This window comes from Marmota marmota, unplaced genomic scaffold (genome assembly GCF_001458135.2).
Source record: "Marmota marmota marmota unplaced genomic scaffold, marMar, whole genome shotgun sequence".
In the NCBI taxonomy this organism is placed as follows: Eukaryota; Metazoa; Chordata; class Mammalia; order Rodentia; family Sciuridae; genus Marmota; species Marmota marmota.
The window spans coordinates 43,015,686-43,038,910 of record NW_025999853.1 but is presented as its reverse complement, the minus strand read 5'-3'; the positions used below and the strand labels follow the sequence as shown (position 1 = coordinate 43,038,910).

The 23,225-nt window shown below is 35.5% G+C and overlaps 1 protein-coding gene across 5 annotated transcripts; it reads left to right on the top strand.

Moving 5' to 3' along the window:
* The first annotated feature begins 1,043 nt into the window (after nucleotides 1-1,043).
* Nucleotides 1,044-22,919, top strand: Rxylt1 (ribitol xylosyltransferase 1). 5 transcript variants are annotated; one of them, XM_048805883.1, is made up of 6 exons: nucleotides 1,044-1,375; nucleotides 2,195-2,347; nucleotides 4,756-4,858; nucleotides 16,561-16,875; nucleotides 19,360-19,428; nucleotides 22,492-22,919. In XM_048805883.1, the coding sequence occupies exons 1-6, from the start codon at nucleotides 1,207-1,209 to the stop codon at nucleotides 22,907-22,909; spliced, it is 1,227 nt and encodes a 408-aa protein (XP_048661840.1). In that variant the 5' UTR covers nucleotides 1,044-1,206; the 3' UTR covers nucleotides 22,910-22,919. The 5 variants fall into 5 exon arrangements, with proteins under 5 accessions (XP_048661840.1, XP_015338548.1, XP_048661850.1 ...); XM_015483062.2 differs by having other exon boundaries at nucleotides 19,258-19,428; XM_048805887.1 differs by lacking the exon at nucleotides 1,044-1,375 and adding an exon at nucleotides 1,413-1,826 and having other exon boundaries at nucleotides 19,258-19,428.
* The last annotated feature ends 306 nt before the right edge of the window (nucleotides 22,920-23,225 follow it).

Genomic DNA, 23,225 nt, shown 5'->3' with positions numbered 1-23,225 from the left:
ATTCAATAAAGCTAGATGAAGTCAGACATTACCACTCAATGGCAAGAATACAGAAATGAGAGTAGACCAAGGAATTCTAGTCCCAGTTGAGTCCTGAAGGAAGTAAGCACTTTTGGCCTGTCACTTCATCTCACCTGTCACATCACCTGTGGTGATGCTGATATAAATTTAGACCTAAATTTCCCTCCATAGAATTCTCTATCAATTATCTAGTTGTCACATGGAAGTCAAAGAACCTGACTCAAGAGCATAATAGTCAGGAAAGGTAAGTTTTTGCTAAAGGAGGAGATAGAAATCTATTCAGAAATGTTAACAGGACTATGCATCACAGTAGAAAGCTGAACCAGTTAGTGCATAACTCTATACTTCTGACCTACAAGTTTTCTGTCTGCCAATTCTGCTAGACATTTGAACCAGACACAACTGAAAAGAAATTGTAGCCCAACTTTCAAGGTTTGTCTTAGAAAGTTTATTGACAATATTCCATTTTACAGCTTCTATTTGCATCCCTGTAGTACATTCAACTCGTTTCACAGTAATAAAGTTTAAAATGTTTTAATTTGGTAGGGTGTACATAAACAAAGTTTGCCATTTGAACCATTTCCAAACATACAACTGAGTGCCATTCATTACATTCAGGATACTGTGCAACCATCATCATTTACTTATTCTAAAAATATATTTATATTTACTCATCTACCAGCATAACTGTCCCTAGGTGCTAGGAATTTTGTGTTGAACAAAAAATGACATGTGGCCTTCACGGACCCTGGCAGGTGCTGCTGTTTTCCGAAGTCTTTACGTACAAATGGCCAAGGATGAAAGATGAAGTGAGTGCAACACTGAAGTTGCTCGAGGCTCCCACCCGGCCCCATTTACCGAAGCAGCGCCTTGAGGAGCGCTCCCTTCAATCCACGATTCTAGATTCTAAGACTAGCAGATTCTCCACAGCCCTGAGGAGTACGAGACGAGGAGGTGGGCGGGGCCAGAGTCGTGGGCGGGGACTAGGGCGGGGCCTGTTTCGTGACTGCCCAGGAGGCGGGGCCTGGGCGGGGCTGAGGAGCCGCCGCTAGGGATTATTCGGGTGACTCCTGGCTGCCTGGCCTGGGCCTGCTCCTGGCGCTGCCAGGGCGGCGGCTAGGCGTTTTGGCTTCTCTCCTCGCGGGGCTCTGTGGCCGCGGCGGCCTGACCCGAAGACTGAGTGGGATGAGGCTGACGCGGAAGCGGTTCTGCTCGTTTATCATCGCCCTGTACTGCCTCTTCTCGCTCTACGCCGCCTACCTCGTCTTCTTCGGGCACCGCAGCCGGGTGCCGACTGCGACCTCTCGGGGCTTCAGGAAGCGGGCGGCTCCAGCGCGGGAGAGGCGCGGCCGAGGTAGGACTGAGGCAGAGCCCTGTCTCACGCCGCGCGCCAGGTAGCAGGGCTGCGGGGCTGCGGAGTTCCCTGCCCCCAGGCCCGGGATTCCTTCCGGGGCCCAGCGTGCGCTTTTCCTCCTGCCGCCTCCTTATCTTGTCCGAAGATCGCTGGCGGTCCCTACTCCCCACCACGAGGCTGAAAGGCGCGGACTCCCTTTAAAAACATATTAAATAATATCCAAGACGAACCCAACTGCCAGGATTTGCGGGAATGCTGCAAGAGGGCCAATGGGTCTAAGACATCAATGTCCTTATTGAAGGAGTCTTCTCTAATCATGCAGTGACTTTGGACGGTGACTGCACTTACCTGCAAATTCTGTCCCCTGTCCTGTATTGTTAATTGTATTAGGATCCAACTCAGCAGTATCTCTCCTTTTATTCAGAATTTTGCACCATAGTATCCTAAACAGGTGAACACTACATCCTGAATTATTCATATAGTTACGTATGTACAATCCTTATATTAAAGAATTGGGAAAGTTAAACATGTAAATTGATATACAGTATTCCATTATTTTTAAAGGTTTTGTTTTGGAGGATATGCTTGTCTTACATTAGCATTTTATTTCTAAAATCTTTCAGATCAATGGTTCATTAAGTTGCTGATTACTTTTTTTAAAAATGTGTTTAACCAGTTCAATTTCAGTTGTGTCATCTCTCCGAAAAATTGAATTTAGAATGAAATTAAAACTCTCTAATATCTAATTTATAAAATTTGAATTTATCTACAACTTTGGTTATACCTTACTGTTAAACACTATTACTCTTTTTAAAACAGAACAGTCTACTTTGGGAAGTGAAGAATGGAATCCTTGGGAAGAAGATGAAAAAAATGAGCAACAACACAGAGTTAAAACTAGTCTTCAAGTATTAAATAAACCGAAGGGGAAAACAGACCACAGTATACAAATCTGGGGCAAAGCTGCCATTGGTAAGTCAACATATAGAGCAAAGACATATAAAAAGCATTATAAATCCAGTTGTGGTGGCACACACCTGTAATCCCAGCAACTCCGTAGGCTGAGGCAGGAGGATCACAAGTTCAAGGCCAGCTTCAGCATCTTAGCAAGACCCTGTCTTAAATTTTTAAAAAAGACTGGGGATGTAAAGCGGACCTAGGTTCAATCTCAGTACCAAAATAAAAGCATTATAAATGCACATTACTGATATTAAATTCACTTTAATTTATTTCATCATTGTTCTTTAAGGGAGCATATATTTCTTTCATTTTGTCAATATTTTATTCTCCTTGCAATTAGATAACATCTGTATAAACATGCACAAATACACAGGCATGCACTTTCATCATTGGTCCTTAGCAGAACACACCTTCATTTGTAGATGCAAAGAGCAGATTATATAGCACCATTATATTGAAATGTAATGTCAGCCTGAATTCTCATGAATCTGTGTATTTTATTTATTGGACACTTAATATACAACTATATACATGTACATTTTATATATCCTTACACACACAATATAATATATATATATATATATATATAATCTCAGATGTGTCCCATGCCCTAATAGCCAAATAAGTTTGGAAAACACTGAACAGAACAAAGTTAAATTAGGTTCTTCATTTCAAGATTTTCAGAGCTTTCAATATGACACTCTTCATTGTAAATGTCCAACAAGGGGATATAGTATGTAACTGATTAAACTTGATTGCTCAAGTTTAATTGTATTAGGATCCAACTCAGCAGTATCTCTCCTTTTATTCAGAATTTTGCACCATAGTATCCTAAACAGGTGAACACTACATCCTGAATTATTCATATAGTTACGTGTGTACAATCCTTATATTAAAGGATATTTTTGCTCTGTGTATCATAAGAGTCTAGTGCCCCAGGATACATGTTATGCTCAACTAGAAAACAAAGCCCTCAGTGATGACTATAAGAGTTAGAAAGGATTTAATGAAAAGAAGGGGCTTTATTTGGCCTTTGAATATGAATTGGATTTATTATGATAAAGGATATGGATTTAGAAAGTAGAAAGTACCAAACAAGAGGAAAGTGAACAGTACCTATTTCATTGTGTTTCATAAGTTCTTTATGCCTACATACAAGTATACATCCTCAAAGATCACTACTGACCTCTAAATTTTAGACACCCAGATGTAGGCCTATAAATCAATCAATATCTAACAATTAAAAAAAATTCTAGTATTGATTTCTTCCATTAAATCTCCACATCCCTATTACAGTTTTAATTAACTTTATCTCTTAACAGATTTTTACTGTGTGAAGCTGTGTTACTTTTGGAGGTTCTGGATGAAAATCTGTTTCCCTCCCTTTCACAGTTTCTAGACACTACCCACATCCCTTGACTTTTAGCTCCACATGACTCTGACCTGAGTTGAGCTGCTATAAGCATTGATGTGGCTGCTTCATGTAGTATGCTGATTTTGCTGAATTAAAGTCTTTGGGGTATATATACTAAGGAGTGGGATAACTGAGTCAAATGGTGGTTCCATTCTAAGTTTTCTGGGGAATCTCCATACTCCTTTCCATAGTGGTGATACCAATTTGCAGACCCACTAGCAATGTATGAGTGAACCTTTTTCCTCACATCCTTGCCAACACTTATAGGCTTTGGTTGTTTGGGTGTTCTTTAGTGAGACAGAGTGTAATGAAAATGGAAAAAAACACATCTTTCAGCATAATTAAAACAAGGTTCCCAAAGTTGTTGTGAGGTCTCCACATTACCTTATTGTGTGATGCTATTCTCTTTTACTTTTAAAGCTTTCATTCAGATGAAATCATGATAAAACTTCAGGGACTACCCTAAGGACAAAAGATGAAGTGGTATTTGTCTGCAAGGGGCATCATGCAGTCAGGGAAGTGTGTTCAAGTGAAGAGGAGGTAAAATCCTCTTGACTTATTTAATTGTGTATATATTTCTATGAGCTCCTCTGGTAGTGTCTGGAACAAAATAGTTTAATTCCTCCAGTTTATTATAACATAAAAAGCAGTTCTAATCATATAGTGATTACTTTTACATTTCAAAATATGATGAGTAATTGGGATCCAGTGATACTAAGGGTTTCTCAAATCTAGAGGAAGGGAGGTTATTGTCTTTCATATGACCCACAGTTAGCCACATTTTATACTCAAAGCTTGAGTTGTCTCTGTCATACATTAGTTGCCACATAGACAATTGTGGGCATTTGCTTGGTGGTAGAACTGCCTGCCAACCAACCAAAAGGGGAAGATTCTAGTTTCATAGTCAAAGATACAAAGGAATAGAACATAAACTTTTCTTACACACTAGAGTATACAAGAGAGTTAATGTTTTATGTTTGTTTATTTATTTATTTTTACTTGTCAGGTTTGTATCTTTGGGAGCATATTTTTGAAGGCTTACTTGATCCCACTGATGTGACTGCTCAGTGGAGAGAAGGAAAGTCAATTGTGGGAAACACACATTACAGGTATTAGTTGTGCGACCTTAACTTTTGTTGTGCTGCTATACAATAGTTTATATAAATATTAAAAGGAAAATATATTTTTATAAAACATTTTAATTTCAGCTTGTGGAGAATAGAGAAATCTTATAAATATTCATAATTAAAGCTGACTTGGACACTGAAATATGAAATATGAAACTGACAAATGAAATGTTAAAAAATACTCCCCTTTTTTGGAATTATATATCTGTTTTATTAGATTATGTGGAAAAGTTCATGCTCTATATTTTGTAACATTTGTCTGATGATGAACATTTAACATTTCATACTTGGAAGAGTAATATACAAACCTCAAATTATTTTCATTTTTTCTTCATGTAATAGTCATGTTTATTTTTATAATATTCAGGTGATATTAAAGCTTTTGCTATCACTTTTGAGATTTTTATTAATTAAAACATTGCATGTTTAATACATTACCATCGTATGTATACCATCATATTTAATGGTATAGATTACTAATATTCAGAAATCTCCTTTTTAGATTCAATACAACCAGTGAATTTTTAAAACTTTTTTAGATTGTATTTTTATAAAGTCCTTTTTATAATTTATATTTTACAATATTCTCTAACTGCATATTTTCTGAATATTTTGAGTAGAATTAAGATCATTTATTTAGAAAAAGTATAATAAATTATAATTTATCATGAAAATTCTATTTTTATTAGATTTTTGCTTTCTTAATGAAATAAGAAAGAAAAGTATTTTAAAATGCTATTTCATGTAACAGTTGTATTATTAGAGTGAAAAATATAAACCATAGTTTCTAATTTCTATTAAGATTTCATTTCTTTCCCACTGAAATTAGGAAGGGAAAAGCTACAGTTAAGCTTAATTTCATTTGAACTTTTACTGCCATTCTTATTCTTTATTTACTTTATACATACTTGAAAAGCAGTTTCATTCTATCTTCTCAAAGTAATCATACTTGAAAAGTAAACCAATTTTTAAAAATCGTCATTGATGAGGATTATTTTTTCTTTCATCTTCAGGCTTCTGTTGCTTTAACCATTCCAAATCTTAAGCATAGTTCTCAACTTATAATACTAGGATTTGGATGTTGGAAAGTAAATGTTTTTTATGTGTATAAATTTAATAATTTGGTGTTTGAAAAGTAATCATGTGGGCTCAGTGGTAGAATGCTCAGTGGTAGAACGCTTGCCTAGCATGTATGAGGACCTGAGTTTGAGCCCTAGAAGCACAAAAAAAGAAAAAGAAAAATAGTGAAAGAAAGGAAAGGAAAGGAAGCATGTGTTATGGATATTTGTCTAATAGTTCTAGCCATAATATATAGAATTTTCAAAAAAATTCTTAAAGAATTAGCATCTTTAAGCTTAAAAGAATAATATTACATTGTTGTATTACAACAATGGTAGCAAAGGACTGAAGCAAACAGCATTAATTCCCAAAAGAAAACCTAATTTACTCTTCCCTTTTCAAATTTTTATGCAGATTTTATGGTCTGATCAAAGAACAATGTTATTTTCTCTTTGGATTTAAGAGAATGTGTATTCAAGAAAGTTCACCATTGTACCAATTTTTATAAAGCAACTTGTTTAAGTTTTAGGCTTATGAAAAGTAGCATATGTAATTTATCCAAAATTAATGAAGCTTTATGGAATTACAAGTTTTGAATTAGAGAGGTTATGTGAGTACTAACTTGAATGCCTGAACACATTCACCATCCTTACTTGACCAAAAATGAATCAAAAGTAATGATTTACCTTGAAGATATTGAAAGAGTTTCGAATAGCAGGATACTTGTTTTAAATAAGTGTAAATATTTAGTTTTATTTAGGGCTGGGGTTGTGGCTCAGTGGTAGAGCGCTTGCCTAACGTGTGAGACTCTGGATTCGATCCTCAGCACCACAATAAAATATAAACAAAATAAAGTTGAAAAATATATGTTTTGTTTAAATAAACCTTTACATTTATAGAGAGTTTATATCATTTAATTTTAGCCTCCTTACTGTTCTCAGGCATTAGTATAAAGTTATTATCAGTGTTCTCAAGTTCATGAGGCTCAGAAATACTGATTCTTACAACTCACAGATCCAAAGAATGCAATCCAGAAACCAAGTAAGTAACTCAAAATGGAAGGGAACTATTAGGCAATTGCTTGTACTGGCTTCAGTGACATGTTTCTTTCCATCCAGGCAGGCTATAAGTGATACCTTGAGAGTTTTTTGATTAAACATGGAATCAAAAGCACTGGGCTTAATTATGGTAGTTCTTCCCAAATTAATGTGTTTCTGAAGAAAAGAAATATGACGATAAGAAATATGACTCCTTACTCACCATATGAGTCAGTAACAGCATATGTAGTCTTTGCTCAGCATCTGAACACATGCAGGTCAAACTGAACTGCTGGTTAGCCCAATGAAGCCATTGACACCTTTGGGCAGTGTAGCAAGGTAACTGAGTTGAGAGTACAGCCCCTGAAGCCAGACTATTGCAGTTCATTTCCAATTCTAATACTTAGTTGTCTGATCTCACATAGGTTTCTTAACCTTTCTGTTCCTGGGTTTTCTCCAGATTATAATAAGTCAAAAAAGTTCCTGTTTCACAGGATTGTTTTAAATATTAAATGCAATAATAGATGTACAGTGTTTGGAATAGTATATAGCATGTAGTAATCACTATAGAAGTCTTCTTGCTATTTTATTATTTATTCATAATTATTTTAAAAACTAAAGTGCTGTGATAAAAGTGTGCTTTACTATAAAATTATGATAAAGCAAATTTTAAGAGAAAAGCCACCTTTTTTTCCCTAAATCTAATGTGATACTATATAATACAAATTAATCTCCTAATGATACATTTAGGAAGTTTTGTATTCTTAGGAGACTAAAATTGCACTTAGCTGCAAGTACACTACCTAAATATTAGCAGATATAGATAGAAACAAGATGGAAAACAGATTTTTAAAACCAAAAGAAATAAGAATTTAGCTGTCTCTGAGAAGGCAAATTGATTGACATAGGATGGTGGTATATTATTTTCTTTTCAAAACACATCTTGTCTTATAATGAATCAAATAATCTGAATGAAACAGTAATTTTTGTAAGTTAATCATCCGTACTTAAAAAAAAGAGTTTTGCGATAGATAAAAATTAGAAATGCAAGTAAATAACTTCTTATAATACCCAAAGACTGTTTGAATAGCAGAAATACCAGTCTTTGAATCAGTCATCAGATGACACTTCTCTTAAATTAAGTCTCAACTCCTTGCTCCGAGGAATATATATTACTTAAGACAAAGGCATTCCCTATGAGACAAAGGTCTTTCTCATATCCTTTCTATAGGTAATAATTTTTTGCGTTAGTTCCAGTAAAATTCTGTGGCATCAGGTAAATCCAACTATGCATGAATTCTGGATATCATACATAGCATGAGATGGTATTTAGAGCAAGAGCTATAGCCCTGACTTCCCATTATCATTTATAATTTATTCTTGACAAAATAATTATTAAGTACCTTTTAGTGTCCTATTTCCCTTTTCGTCCTCCCTAGTCTACAGAAATGGTTAGGAATGTTTCTTCTCGACTTTACAAACAGGTAGCTAAAAGTGGTAGTAGACTTATTTATAAATTGATTATGCACTCCTTAGAGCAACAAATGGTAAGTTCTTAGTATCTTATTCCCACTGGTGTTTTTCATAGCTTCCCCTAATACTGAAATAAATAAATATTTAATTTGTCAGCAAACCATGAAATCAGGATTTGTTGAAATCCTACCTGGACAGTTTCAATTAAAAAATGCATTTTGGTATACAAGTATCTGTAGGACAGAACACTGCAAAGATAGAAGTTGAAAGGTGTACTTGTAAAGTATCAAAATACAAAAATTGGGATATTTATAACACTTTTCCTTAAGGAGAGGAATTTATGTGCTATATCACTCAAAATATGAAATAACTGCTGGGCACAGTGGAGCATACCTGTAATCCCAGAGGACATGGCAGGAGGATCACGAGTTCAAAGCCAGCCTCAGCAATTTATCGAGACCCAAAACAATTTAGCAAATACCAAAATCAAAAAAAAGACAGACTGAGGAACTGTCTTTTGGAAGATTGGAAACAAAGCACACTGTGTGATCCTACATCTGAAGCTGGGGTCAGAAAAGGGACAGGAGTGTCACAGCTATTGAAATCTGAGTATTGTAAATTAGATAATAGTTTAATATCAATGATAATTTTCTCAGATAAATAATTATATTATGGTTATATAAGATGTTAACATTTGAGGAATCTGGATGAAAGGTATAAAGAAAATTTTTGTGGGACTTTTTTGCAACATTTTTGTAAATCTGAAATTATTCCAAAAGAGAAAAGTCAAAAAATATAAACAAATTTTTTTAAAAACTATGCCATAGGAAATAGTCTCACTATATTAACTATTATCAGTTAAATGCTTGTGGATTAAAGGCTCAATTATTGTTTTTTATTTTGGTACCTGGGATTGAGCCTAGGGGCACTTAATCACTGAGACATACATACCCCAGCCCTTTTTATTTTTTAATTTTGAGACAGGGTGTTTCTAAGTTGGGAAGGCTGGTATCAAACTTGCAATTCTCCTGTCTCAGTCTCCCAAGTCATTGGGATTATAAATATGCATGCACCACCATGCCCAGAAATAGTCCTCAGTATTTCATGACCTTGTGAATTAGGAGGAGTACTGCACATTTATTTTATAGAATGTCCTTTGGTTTGGTTTTGTCTCATGTTTCCCCATGATTGGATGGAGATTATGGGGTTTTATTTATAATACTTCAGAAGTAACATTGCACTGTCTTCAACCCATATTTTTTCCCCATTGCTCATTATGTTGACTTTGATCACTTGGCAAAAGTACTGCCAGTTTCCTCATTGTAAAATTAACTATTTTTTCCTCTGTGATTATTAATTATCTTACTAAAGAAATACCTTGAGACCATGTAAATCTTCCATTATACTGTGACCCACAGATTTTAGTATTTGGAAGCAGTAGTTTTCAATGTTTTGAATTCAAAAAGCAAAAAATAAAAATAGAGTACCTAGGTGCAAACAAATATATAAAATCCAACTAAGAAAACCTCATAGAAATTTCCAGACTCACTAGACAAAAATTAAAAAGTAAAAAAAGTGCAATCCCAGCAGACTTTAATGTTGTAATTCTTTAAGGAAAAAAACACTAATGGAAATTTAGATGGCAAAAAAAAAGTAATATATTGATACATTTGTAAACACTGCTTTATATCTTCAATGCTTATATAAGCATAACTCGGGGTTTTTTAATATAGAGAGTTGATGGACAAGGGCCTAAATATGTACAGAATTAAGAGGCTAAAATTAGGAGATAGAATGCATGCCTAGCGTGCATAAGTTCCTGGATTCAGTCCCCAGCATGGCAAAAAAAAATAGATAGGTGGACTGGGGTTGTAGCNTAAGTTCCTGGATTCAGCTCCCAAGCAATGGCAAAAAAGGAGGGGGGGGGGGGGGCGGATTAAGTGAAATCAACATAACAGTTTCATTCCTAAACAGTACTATCATAAAGATACCCTTTTTAATTCTTTTTCTATTCTTAGAATGGTTTAACCTGTTATTAACTAATTTACCGAGGCTGATTCTGAAAACAAATAGAGTTTATCAGACTCACTGACATAAATGCAGTCATAGAAATGGAAAACAACATGTGAGAATTTGTTTTATTTTTAAGAGGATGAGCAGGCACATACGAACAAATAAGTTTATGTTTGAACAATTCGTATGTGCCTGTTCATCCTCTTAAAAATCAAACAAATTCTCACATGTTGTTTTCCATTTCTTTGACTGCATTATTTATCTAGGGTGAACAAATCTATACAAACAAATAAGTTTATGTTTGAACAATTCGTAGAGATTTGTCCACCTTAGATAAATAATATGAAAATAAATCAAAATAGAAAGTTACATGTGAAAAAAACTGACATTAAGTTCTCTGAAAAAAATGAAATAAATATATTAGTATTATAATATACTGTGAGTTAAAGCTATGATATTGTTATTAGAAGATTAAATTAATAGAAATGTATTACAAGTAACAATAAAATTACAAAAATTTGAGTGCTAAAAGTTCATTTGTAAATTAGAAGTCTACAATGTACAGTTTATGAAAAAATATTATATTATGTGTATTAATCTTTAAAATTAGTAGATTATGAACATGATTGTGACACCCTCTTTTTGGGGAAAGATGACTTATCCTCCAAAATCACATTCTCCTGGCCCAATCTCCCATTCTTTTTTTTTTTTTTTTTAAAGAGAGAGAGAGAGAGAGAGAGAATTTTAATATTTATTTTTTAGTTTTTGGCAGACACAACATCTTTGTTTGTACGTGGTGCTGAGGATCGAACCCTGGCCGCACGCACGCCAGGCAAGCGCGCTACCGCTTGAGCCACATCCCCAGCCCCCAATCTCCCATTCTTATGAGCTATCATGAGAGTTGGGTGTTTCATCATAATACTAAAATGGGAAAGTGTGGAATTATACCTACTCTGCACCTTCAGATTAAGGGGTGAATCACAGCAGCTACTCAATGTAAGAATCATTCATAAATCAGATATACCAGCCAGGCCTGGTAGCCTGTACTGAAATCCCAGGAACTTGGGAGACTGAGGCGGGAGGACCACAAGTTTAAGGATAACACTGGCAATTTAACAAGTGAGACCTTGATTCAAAATAAAAAATAAATAATAGGGGTATGGGTATAGTTCAGTGGTAGCATACCCTTGACTTCTATACACAGTACTTAAAAAAAAAAAGTTAGATATACCTGTTTTATAAAACTGAAGTTTCTTATATATTAAGCAAAAAAATAATAATATAGAATCCAATGACTGACAGTCATGTGACTTTGCATTGTGCATTTATCACTTATTAAGGCACTTTTGAGACCACTAGGTACTTTGTCATCATAGTTCCCTTAACATAATAGTGGTATATATGATATTCATTCATTAGTACTTGCTGAATTTGGAAAAGAGTGGAAGTGATTATGGGAATTCCAAAAATATATTGTTTTCAGAGTCAGCTTTAAAATTCAATATTTAATTGATTTCTCTGGGCTTTTTTTTAGTTGTAGATGGACACAATACCTTTATTTTATTCATTTTTATGTGGTGCTAGGGATCTAACCCAGTGCCTCACATATGCTAGACGAGCACTCCACCACTGAGCCACAATTCCAGCCCCTTCTCTGGGTTTTTTTTTTAACATCGTAAGTATTTATTTGAAGGAAATTTTTCAACTGAGACAAGCAACAGAAGAAAAATATTGAAAACTATAATTCTGATTGTTAAAAATATCCTAGCATATCATAGACAAGCAAATCACTGTTTTAAAATTCTCTATATCAATTCTTTAAATATGTTTACTCTTCAGTTAATGGAACTTTGATCCTTAACTAATAACTTAGTAAATTAAAATATAGCATTCATCACAAATAAATACCTTCACTTTATAAAATAAATGTGTATCAGGAAAGTTGCTATTAAATTGAATTTACATTCCTTGGTTCATATTTTAAGCAGTAGGAGAACTTAAATGATAGAGCAAATAACTCTCTCACAGAAAATTGCTACTTATGTATTCAACATTTACTGAGGGCCTACTAAAGTTAATTCTTAGTAAGTTCTGAGAATTTCAAGATGAATAAAATGCTTTCCCCTAATCTTGAGCACTTCACACTCTAGTAGTTAAGAAAAACAAATTATTGTCATGCAGTATAGAAAGCATAATAATAATATGCATACTCCATCATAACGGTTAATTAGGAAACACAGATGACAACTAACCTAATATGAATAGGTTGTGGGGCCTTTGGAGAAAGAATTCCTAAAGGAGGTGATAACTGCTGAGTCTTTAAAATGTGTAGGAGTTAGCAAGGCAGAGAGAGGAGAGATTATATTCCTAGCAGCGATGACATTAGAGACCCAAAACTGAGAAGCAGCTTGGCTTGTGCATGGAACTGCAAGCTATCTGATTTCCCTTAGAGCATAAAGATGAGGTAGCATGGCTGAAACTGAGAGAATTGGGCAATGGCCAGATCATGTTAAACCTTATATATACACCATCTTAAGGCTCTCGGACATTATTGCTGGCAGTGAAAAACAATTGAAGCTATTTGAGCAGAATAGTGAAGATCATGTTTTTGCAGATGTTTATGCTTCTCTAACAGCCATGTGGAAAAATTATTTGAAGAAGACAGCTGGGTGCAGGCAGACCAGATGGGAGGCTAAAAGTTTGTCCACTCTGCTAGCCCACTCCTTAACGCCTACCTAACCTCATTCTAAGCGGACAATCCTGCCTCCAGTTTCATCACAAAAATTGAGGCATCTATTATTATCTCCCTTTATTAGCTGTTGTAACATTCACCTGCTGTCTACTTCATCCCTCACCCATCCTTACTCTTTCCTGAGTTCTCAGACAATGAGTTGATCTTTCCTAGTTCACCTCACTTCTACATCCCATGTGCCTCTTCCAGGACCTTGCTTGGTCAGTTACTTTCTTGCTGTCCTTTATCCCTGACTTTTCACTATTTGTTTCTTGCCTTCTTATGCAGATTTTCAAAATAGTTGTCTACACTCATAATCTCCAATCCCAACTTCTCAACCCACTGCAGTTTGACTGACTAACCTCCCAACAAAACACATATACCCACCCACCTACCTGGATCTTATGCAGTTGTTTTTCTTTTCCCTTAAAATTTTGTAACCTCTATCACTGTTTCCCAGACTGTGTACTGAGACAAGGAAACATGGCTACGTATGACATCTGTCAAGACACCATGCCAACTGCTAACTGAAGGTGGTATCACAGTAGAAACACTAGATTACCCTATATTTATTTTAATGATGTTTTACCTTTGTAAAGCTGGGTTTTCCTTGGTTGCTACAATTAAATGAAAGTACCACATAAAAATCAGGGTAGAACTGCCGCAGTCTGGCTGGGCACAATTCAGGAGCCACTTGTCAAAAGAAACTAACTTTATTTTTAGAACCACACACGCCAAACAAAACAGCTCCTCAGGAAAAACCCTCAGAGCCCAACTGCCACCACCGGCTTCCCACAAGGCTCTCTCTCCCACAATCCTCCTGCTCTTGAGGCGGATTGGCTGGGTCGCGTGGGCAGAGCCAAAAAAGTCCCCCAATGAGCAGCTGGGTGGTCTGAAAGGGCAGGAAACAGCCCAATGAGCATCACCGAAGAGGAGCCAATCAGCTAGATGTTGCTGGGGCCACTGTGAGCCAATCATCAGCTGGCAGTCTGAAAGGGCGGGGAAACAGCCCAATGAGCATCACCGAAGAGGAGCCAATCAGCTAGAAGTTGCTGGGGCGCTGTGAGCCAATCATCAGCTGGCAGTCTGAAAGTGTGCTGGGGCCCCTTCGGCTGTGGCTCTCAACATAGAACAAGAAGTGAAAGTGGCAGTATCCACTCTGATTCCAGGATGACTCAGGTGCACACATCCCATTATTAAGTATTTGTGATTAGTTAAGAATGAAATAGGGTTATTATTTTTTCTTCCAGTACATAGGTGTGATTTTTTAAATGGCTTCTAAGCTGTTAGGGAGATTACACTAAGTGACCTACTTACTTTTTTTTTTTTATCTTTATTTTATTTATTTATTTTTATGTGGTGCTGAGGATCGAACCCAGCATATCACATGTGTTAGGCAAGCGCTCTACCACTGAGCCACAACCCCAGCCCCCCAGTCACATTTTTCCCCATAATCTTTTTAAAATTTATATTTTCTTGGGGCATTATAATTATGCATAATCATGGGATTCACTATGCCATGTTAGTACATGTACATAACATAATTTGATCAATCTCATTCCCCAATACCTTCCCTTTCCCTCCCCTTATCCACTTGCTGTATTCTACTGATCTCCCTTCTATTGTTGTTATTATTATTATGAATTATCATTACATATGGGGGACTCTTTGTGGCACATTTATATGTGTACATAGCATAAATTAATAGATTTCCTTCACTAGTGCTTACCTATGCCCTCCCCTTTTCCCTTCCTCTCAATCCCCTTCCTCTACTCCTTCAATTTAATGAGATTCCCTGACTCTTTTTATTCCTTTCTTTTTGTTGTTCTTCTCTAGCTTCCACATATGGGAGAAAACATTTGACCATTATAAGTGGCTTACACTTAGCATGATGGTCTCTAGTTCCATACATTTACCAGCAAATGACATAATTTCATTCTTCTTTATGGCTAAGTAAATTGCCATTGTGTATAATACTACATTCTTTTTTATCCATTTGTCTGATGGGTACCTAGGCTGGTTCCATAACTTGGCTATTGTGAATTGCACTGCTATAAACACTGGTGTGCATGTATAACTATTCTATGCTTTATTTTATTTCTAAATACCAAGGAGTCATATGATTATTGCATTCCAGGTCTTTTGAGGAATTGCCGTGCTGCTTTCCAAATAGTTGTACTAATTTGCAGTCCTACCAACAATGTATAAGCAAAGGAGACAATTAAGAATGTGAAGAGAGAACTTACAGAATGAGAGAAAATCTTTGCCAGCTATTCTCTGACTGGGGATTAATATCCAGAATATATAAAGAATTAAAAAATCTTAATACCTAAAAAACAAATAACCCAATCAATAAATGGGCAAATGAACTAAACAGAAGAAATACAAAAGGCCAATAATTATATGAGAAAATGTTCAAAATCTTAGCAATTAAGGAAATCCAAATCAAAACTACAGGGAGCTGGGCGTAGTGTCACACATCTATAATCCCAGTGTCTTGGGAGGTTAGGTAGGAGAATTGTGAGTTCAATTTAGTAAGGCCCTAACAGACCCATTCTATAAATAAAATATTTTAAAAGGGCTGGGGGGTATGGCTCAGTGGTTATGCATCCCTGGGTTAAATCCCTGGTACCAAAAAAAAACTACTGATATTTCATCTAACTGAAGTTAGAATTACAGTCATCAAGAATACAAATAACAGTAAATGCTAGTTGGAGGGAAAGAACTAATTACTTTTTTAAATGGAACTGTTAGGCATTTCTTTTGGTTTGGGAATCACTAAAACAGTTAATGAAACCATAAAGATGCTGAGAATCTCTGACCTGTGCATTAGGTCTGTAGCATTGACCCCGAGGAGGCTTTCTTTGTCCTGTTTCCCAGTACCTTTCATTTTCCTTTCCCCTCAGAGACAATTGTTAATATGAGTTTGATGTGTATCCTCCTATTCAAATTTTTACATTTATTCTGATACTAGATATATAAGTATAAATCTTTTTCCTATGTGTGCTTTCAAATTTACATAAAATTATCATTTTAGGAAAAAAGGTTTGTTTTCCTTCATATATTGAGGCCTAATCTTCATTGGAATGTTTAAATGTGACAAAAGAAATAAAAATAAAAGATCCCACACTTCTGATCATCATATGCAAGTTGATCTGTCTCCAGTCAAAACTTCCTATTGATCTTCAATCATGTTCCATCATCTAAACTTGTTTGAAAGAACTTATTATATTATAGAAATTTCATTTCTAGAGAGAATATGAATTAAAGTTCATTATAGATTATATATAAACTGATTTGAAACTTCTGATACCAAATACCTTTATCCTATTTTTGTCTGTCTCTTGTTTTTCATTTGTTGTTTTTATCAGCTTCCTCACTGGTCCATCTGTAGTCCCAGGGTACTTCCCCATTGATACCAGTAATGTGGTGCTTGTTTTAAATGGAAGAGAAAAAGCAAAGATCTCTCATGCCACCCAGTGGTTATTTTTTGCACAGACTTTAATGAAAACTCAAAAACTTCAGCATCTTGCTGTGGTTTTGCTTGGAAATGAACTTTGTAATAATGACTGGATACTCAAGTTTCTCAAAAAAAATGGAGGCTTAGTGGAGCTGCTTTTCATAACATATGACAGCCCCTGGATTAATGATGTGGATATTTTTCAATGGCCTTTAGGAGTAGCAACGTAAGTATAAAACATGATTACTCTTTTCTAGACTGTAAGTTACAATAAATTGTTTAAAATGATGACATATTTGATTTTTCTTGGATCATTGAGGCCAAGGATAATCTTTCCTAAAGGCAAAATTAGGGTGTGGTCTCATTCTTTGGTGACAACAGTGATGTTTTCAGAGTATTATATTCTTTTTATGAGAACAGATAAGCTTGTTTTATTTTGTTTCAGAATTCTGAGATGAAGGATGGATATTCAAGCTTTATTAGGAGTACCCTAAAGAGATGTTTAGAAAAAAATGAATAATGATAAAATAAACAAAATTACTTTTAAGGCTAAATATAATTATATTAAGAGCACACCATACCCTTGGGTTTGGGGCTGGTTGAATTTGCACAAATCCCTTCTATAAAAGGAAAGATTAATTAAATGTGGCTAATTATCTTAATATATAATCTTTTTCCAGCTATAAAATACAAAACATTTTTTTTATCTCTCTGTTAACAGACGGTTTTAATTAAGATTACAGTAGCTTTAAGGTAAATTGTACTCTGGTGTAATACTGCACACCTGTAATCCCAGCTACTTAAGAGGCTGAGAAAGAAGGATCACAAGACAAGTTCAAGGCCAGCCTGGGAAAATTAACAAGAACCAGTTTCAACTTAAAAAATTAAAAGGACTGGGGATGTAGTTCAGTGGTAGATCTCCCCTGGGTTCTGTTCCCAGTATTATACACACACCCAAAAATGGTAAGTTGCCACTAGTACATAAACCTGAGGACAAGGATTGTTATCTCTTTTGTTCACTTCTAATTTTAGATTAAAGCCTAAAATAGTGCCTGTATGTGGTAGGCATTCAATAAATATTAGTTAAGTGGACAAATTATTTGATATGATTTTTTAATCAAATATTCATTATTCAGTCACTGGTTGCCAGATGTAGCCTTTGACCATTGTTTAGCTAGCTGCACAAATGTTAGCAGGAAAGCATGCTAGACAAGACATATTCCCAGGCCTACTTTTACAATATTCTGACTCAGTAGGTTTGGGTGGGGCTAGTCAGAAAGGTTTTTGTTAAATATAGCCAGATTTAAGAGCCTCTGAAAAAAATCTATCCCTTGAGAAGAGCCCATATTCGTAAAATGCTTTGAAAATTTTTACTTTTTCACAGTAGCATTGCATAACCTATCCACATAGTATAAGATGGATACTTATGATAATGCTAGTATTGTTGGACTAGGCCAACAATCATATGTCTTACAGATCAGTAATTCTCAACCAGGGGACAGTTCCCCACCCCACCCCACCCCACCCTGTCCCAGGAGACATTTGGCAAGGTCTGGAAATATTTTGGTTGCTGCAACTGGAGGGTGGAGGTTGCAAAAACTGGCATCTAACAGGTAGAGCCCAGGGGTACTGCCAAACATCCCACAATGTATAGGACAGCTTCCACAACAAAAGTTACCTGACCCAAAAACATCCATAGTGCTGAAGTTGGGAAACCTCATTATAGACTAACTGTAACAAATTATTAAAGCTTTGCTCTCATATGAAGGTTATATTTAGGCCTAGTTTGATCCTTGTTATCCCCAAATGCCCCTAAGAATGACTCACTTGCAGTAAGCCTTCCTTATGTGGAATAAAAGATTTTTTTGTTTGTTTTAATCTACTTGAAAAGCCCTTGGAATTAATTTTTCAGAATTCTTTGCTATAGCACCATATGTTCTATAATATTTCCTTTTTTCTGTGTGTGTGTGTGTGTGTGTATGGGAATACAGTGTGATGTCTGGATATGTGTTTACAAGGTGGAACAATTAAATTAGGCTAAATAACTAATCCATCAACTCACATACTTATAATTTTTATGGTGAACCGTTGAGAAGCTATTATTTTAGCAATGTTAAAATATACAGTGAATTATTTATTATAATCACCATTCTGTGCAGTACACCACTAAACCTTATTCCTCCTAACTGAAACTTCACACCCTTTGATCACTCTCTCCCTACTAAGAGTATTCTGTGATCTTCCCATCACCTGGCTAAAACATTAATTAAATCATGAATATAATGAATGTAGATGAGTCATTATGCTTTGAATTTCTTGAATTCAATAAGCCTAACAACTATAAGTGAATAATAGAAGTAAAAATAAAAAACAAAGAATTTTAGGCACAATATCTCAATGACATTTTTCTAAGAGATATCAATGTTAAATTTTTTCAAGTCACTTGATTCAGAGACTTTTCTGAAGTAAGTATAGAAAGTTAACAACTTTAGATTTAGAAATCTTATTTTAAGTCTCTTTCTATGTATAGTCCTACCTAAGAAGATGGAATGTAGGGATATTGCCAATCATATGTCATAAATTAACTCATATGTACTTATTTTTATAGATACAGGAATTTTCCTGTGGTAGAAGCAAGTTGGTCAATGCTGCATGATGAGAGGCCATATTTATGTAATTTCTTAGGAACTGTTTATGAAAATTCATCTAGACAGGCACTAATGAACATTTTGAAACAAGATGGAAATGATAAGCTTTGTTGGATTTCAGCAAGACAACAGTAAGTTCTGTTTACTTGATTCATCCATTCTGTTCTTCAGTCTGAGTGTAACTTTATGTACAAACACAGAAGGTTTCCATTGAAGCATTATTATCTCCATTTATACCAATCTTTCCCAAGAAGATACATTGGTAATTAAAACTGTGAAGAGATTAGGTTGTATACATTAAAAATAGGGTGACTGTCCTATAGCTGTAGTCCATCTTGAAGAAAAACGTTTGTATCTATCATTTGCAAATGTCACTTTAGGGTTTCTTCAATAATATTTGTTATTCTAATTTGGCACACAAGAGACTGTAAATGTCAGTAAGGTCTTAACTCCCTGAGATATTCAACAGACCAATTTGGTTTGCCAAGACTTGCCTACTTTATTTTTCACACAATCAAGAACCTGACACCATCCCGAGGACAGGGATTATATATTCTTCTTTGAATCCTCTACTCTAACATAGGGCCTTGAACAAGGTAGACCTAGGATAAATAGTGAGTGAATAGACCTACTAAGGTTAATTTTCTTCCATCTTTTATATAGAAAACAGGTGTTTGTGGAGTAAAGGAAGTAACTTTGGAATCATTTATGCTGTTTTTAAATAAACGAATGGAGTTTTTAATATAAAGCACATTCATTAGGGAACTAGTACCTTAAAAATGTTTTTCTAGATCTAGGAATTTATTTTTTTAATTTTAGAAAATACTCTCTTCTAGAATTCTTCCTAATCTACTGTGAAGGTAACTGCTGTATTCCAGGAATTGTTTTGTGATAAATATAATAGTGAACAAAAACAATCCAAGTTCATGCTTTCCTGGCACTTATGTGATTTTTGGAAGAGACAAGAACAGAAAATGAGAAATATCATGAAAAGTAATTAGGCAGAAGAGGGGCATAGAGAGGACTAGGGGTTCTGGATCACTTGGTATTTTCACACAAGCAAGGTAGGCATTAAGCACAGACCTGCAGAAGGTGAAGGGAGGTGAGCCTGTGTATATTTGAGAGAAGAGTATTCTGGCAGAAAAAAAAGAGCAAATGCAAAGATCAGAAGGCAGGAAAGCACTTTTCACAAGGGCCAATGTGTCTGCAGAGGAGTGGATAAGAACAGTGTAAAATAACAAAGGCTTTCAGGAGAAAGAGAATTATTCTTATAATTCCTCTCAATCCATTGAGCCCAAGGTTGAGTAGGTATCTTTGCTTATCATTGCTACTTCCAGACCATTCTCTTCTTTCCCTCCATAATACTCCCAACTTTAAATTTCATGCCCACAGACAAAATTGCAATTACTTTACTCTCTGAAATCATATACTGTCCCTTGGGTTCATCCCCCTAATCCCTTGAAGAGTTTTGCTTCTAGCACATTCTTAGACCTTGTCTGACACTAGTGTGGTGATTTCCAAATCTATCTAGATGGTTCTTCCATCACCTCCATCTTGCAGTTCCTTTACACCTTTTCCTCCTTGCTCTGGGCCCCCAGATTACCTTAACCATTTCCTTTCATGCTCATTTTTTAGACATTGTCATTACACATATCACATTCCCTCAAGGTGACCTCAAATTCTAACATCTCTGTACCATATTCTACCATTTTTACCTCATTCCCTGTAATAGTCTGACTCCAATAATTCAGCTAGAATTGACAGTCCTTTGTTCCTACTACCCTGTTTATCCTTCATTCCATCTATTCACTTTATTGTATACCCGACATAAATTTTATAGTCAGTCAGAACTGCATATCCCTTCAACTCCCCAAGTTTCTTAAACTGGCAATTCCCAACTGTAATTAAATCCAGCTCTCAGCCTACTCCATACCTGCACCCATGTAACTGAACATATCCTGACTTAACATATACGACTTTGAACCTGAAGTGCCCAGCAATCATCCTCTTCCTTGCCCATGCATTCTGCCATTCTCCTAGAAGACTGTTTCATCCCTGCTCTCTCCTGAACTGTAATGCCACCTCCCCATCTCTTTTACTTTATTATCTTATTTTTATGTCACTGAGAAAATAAAAACAGGAAAGAAAGTCTAGATTCCTAACTGATCACCCAGCTTCTACCCTTATCCCCTACAATCCATTCTGAACCCCACAACCAGACTGATGCTCATCATCATCAGGTCATGTCATCCTCTAATCAAACCCTACATGTAAGACACCCCTTAGATAAGGCCATTCAGACCTTATCTCCTATTTCCTTCTTCAGTTCCTCTGCTTCAACTATCCTGGCCTTCCTGCTGTTTCTGTAATACACCTGACACACTCTGTCACAGGCCTTCGTTCTAGCTTGCTCTGTACTCTGCTCTCCCAAGATCTGCATGGCCTGCTCCTTTACCTCAAACTCTGCTCAGATGCCACTATAGTGAAATATTCCCTGGTCACTTATTGCAGACTGCTACCCTATCCTCTTGCAGCTTCTCTCTTATTTTTCCACACAGCATTTAACACATTCTAGAAAACTTACTGATTTGATTTTTTTTTTTTTTTGTACCAGGGATTTAACCCAGTGTTGCTTAACTAGTGAGCCACATTTCCAGCTCCTTTTTTATTTTATTTATAGACAGGGTCTCACTGAGTTTCTTAGGACCTTACCTGATTTGACTTTCTTACTGTCCATGTTCACCACTAGAACTAGAATGAGAAGGGAGAGAAGAAAGGACTTGGCACTCGAAAAATAAAGATTAAATTAATATTACTCATTCAGGAATTTTTTTAGTGACCAATAGATTGTTTTTAATGTGCATCTATAAAATGTTCAAATTTTGGAGCTGGGGTTATAGCTCAGTGATGGAATGCTTGGCTTACATGTATGAGTAACTGGCTCTTATCCTCAGCACCACATAAAAATAAATAAATAAGGGTATTGTGTTCATCTACAACTAAAAATTTAAAAATTAAATAAAATGTTCACATTTTTAAGAAATCTATTTGGGCCAAGATTTTAGATATCTTTTGTCTGTCCTTATAATGTGTTCACCATTTCTGATAACTGACATTAAAAAAGACAAAGTATTTTCTTTCAAAAAGATTTGCTTAGTAAAATGAAACCTACAGTTATTTTTCTGGTTTTCCAGGTGGCAGCCTCAAGAAACAAATGTAAGTCTTAAGAATTACCAAGATGCTTTGCTTCACAGTGACCTCACTTTGTGCCCAGTAGGAGTCAACACAGAGTGTTATAGAATATATGAGGCCTGCTCCTATGGCTCCATCCCTGTGGTGGAAGACGTGATGACAGGGGGCAACTGTGGAAATTCGTCTGTCCACTACAATGCCCCTCTGCAGTTACTCAAGTCCAGGGGTGCTCCCTTCATCTTTATTAAAAACTGGAAGGAACTTCCTGCCATTTTAGAAAAAGAGAAAACTATAGTTTTACAAGAAAAGATTCAGAGAAGAAAAGAATTACTTCAGTGGTATCAACACTTCAAAACAGAGCTAAAAATGAAATTTACTGATGTTTTAGAAAATTCATTTTTAATGAATAATAAACATTAATTATTAATTATCTTTTGAACTAAGACATGATTTTTTAAATCATTTCCATTACTGAGTATGTGTACATATTAATAAATGTTCTTTAAATGTTGTCATAAATTCTAGATTTACACTGTATTTACACTGACCAAGTACACCACTTATTGGGCCACTCCTGTGTACAAGCCATAAATGAAAGTGAAGTTACTAAGATTCATTTCTACAGTTGAGTATTTCAGCATCTCTCATAGTAGTTACCAGTCACTGGGGGAGATGGTGGTAAAAGGATATAAAATTTCAACTAGATAGAATAAGTTCAAAAACTAGTGTACAACAT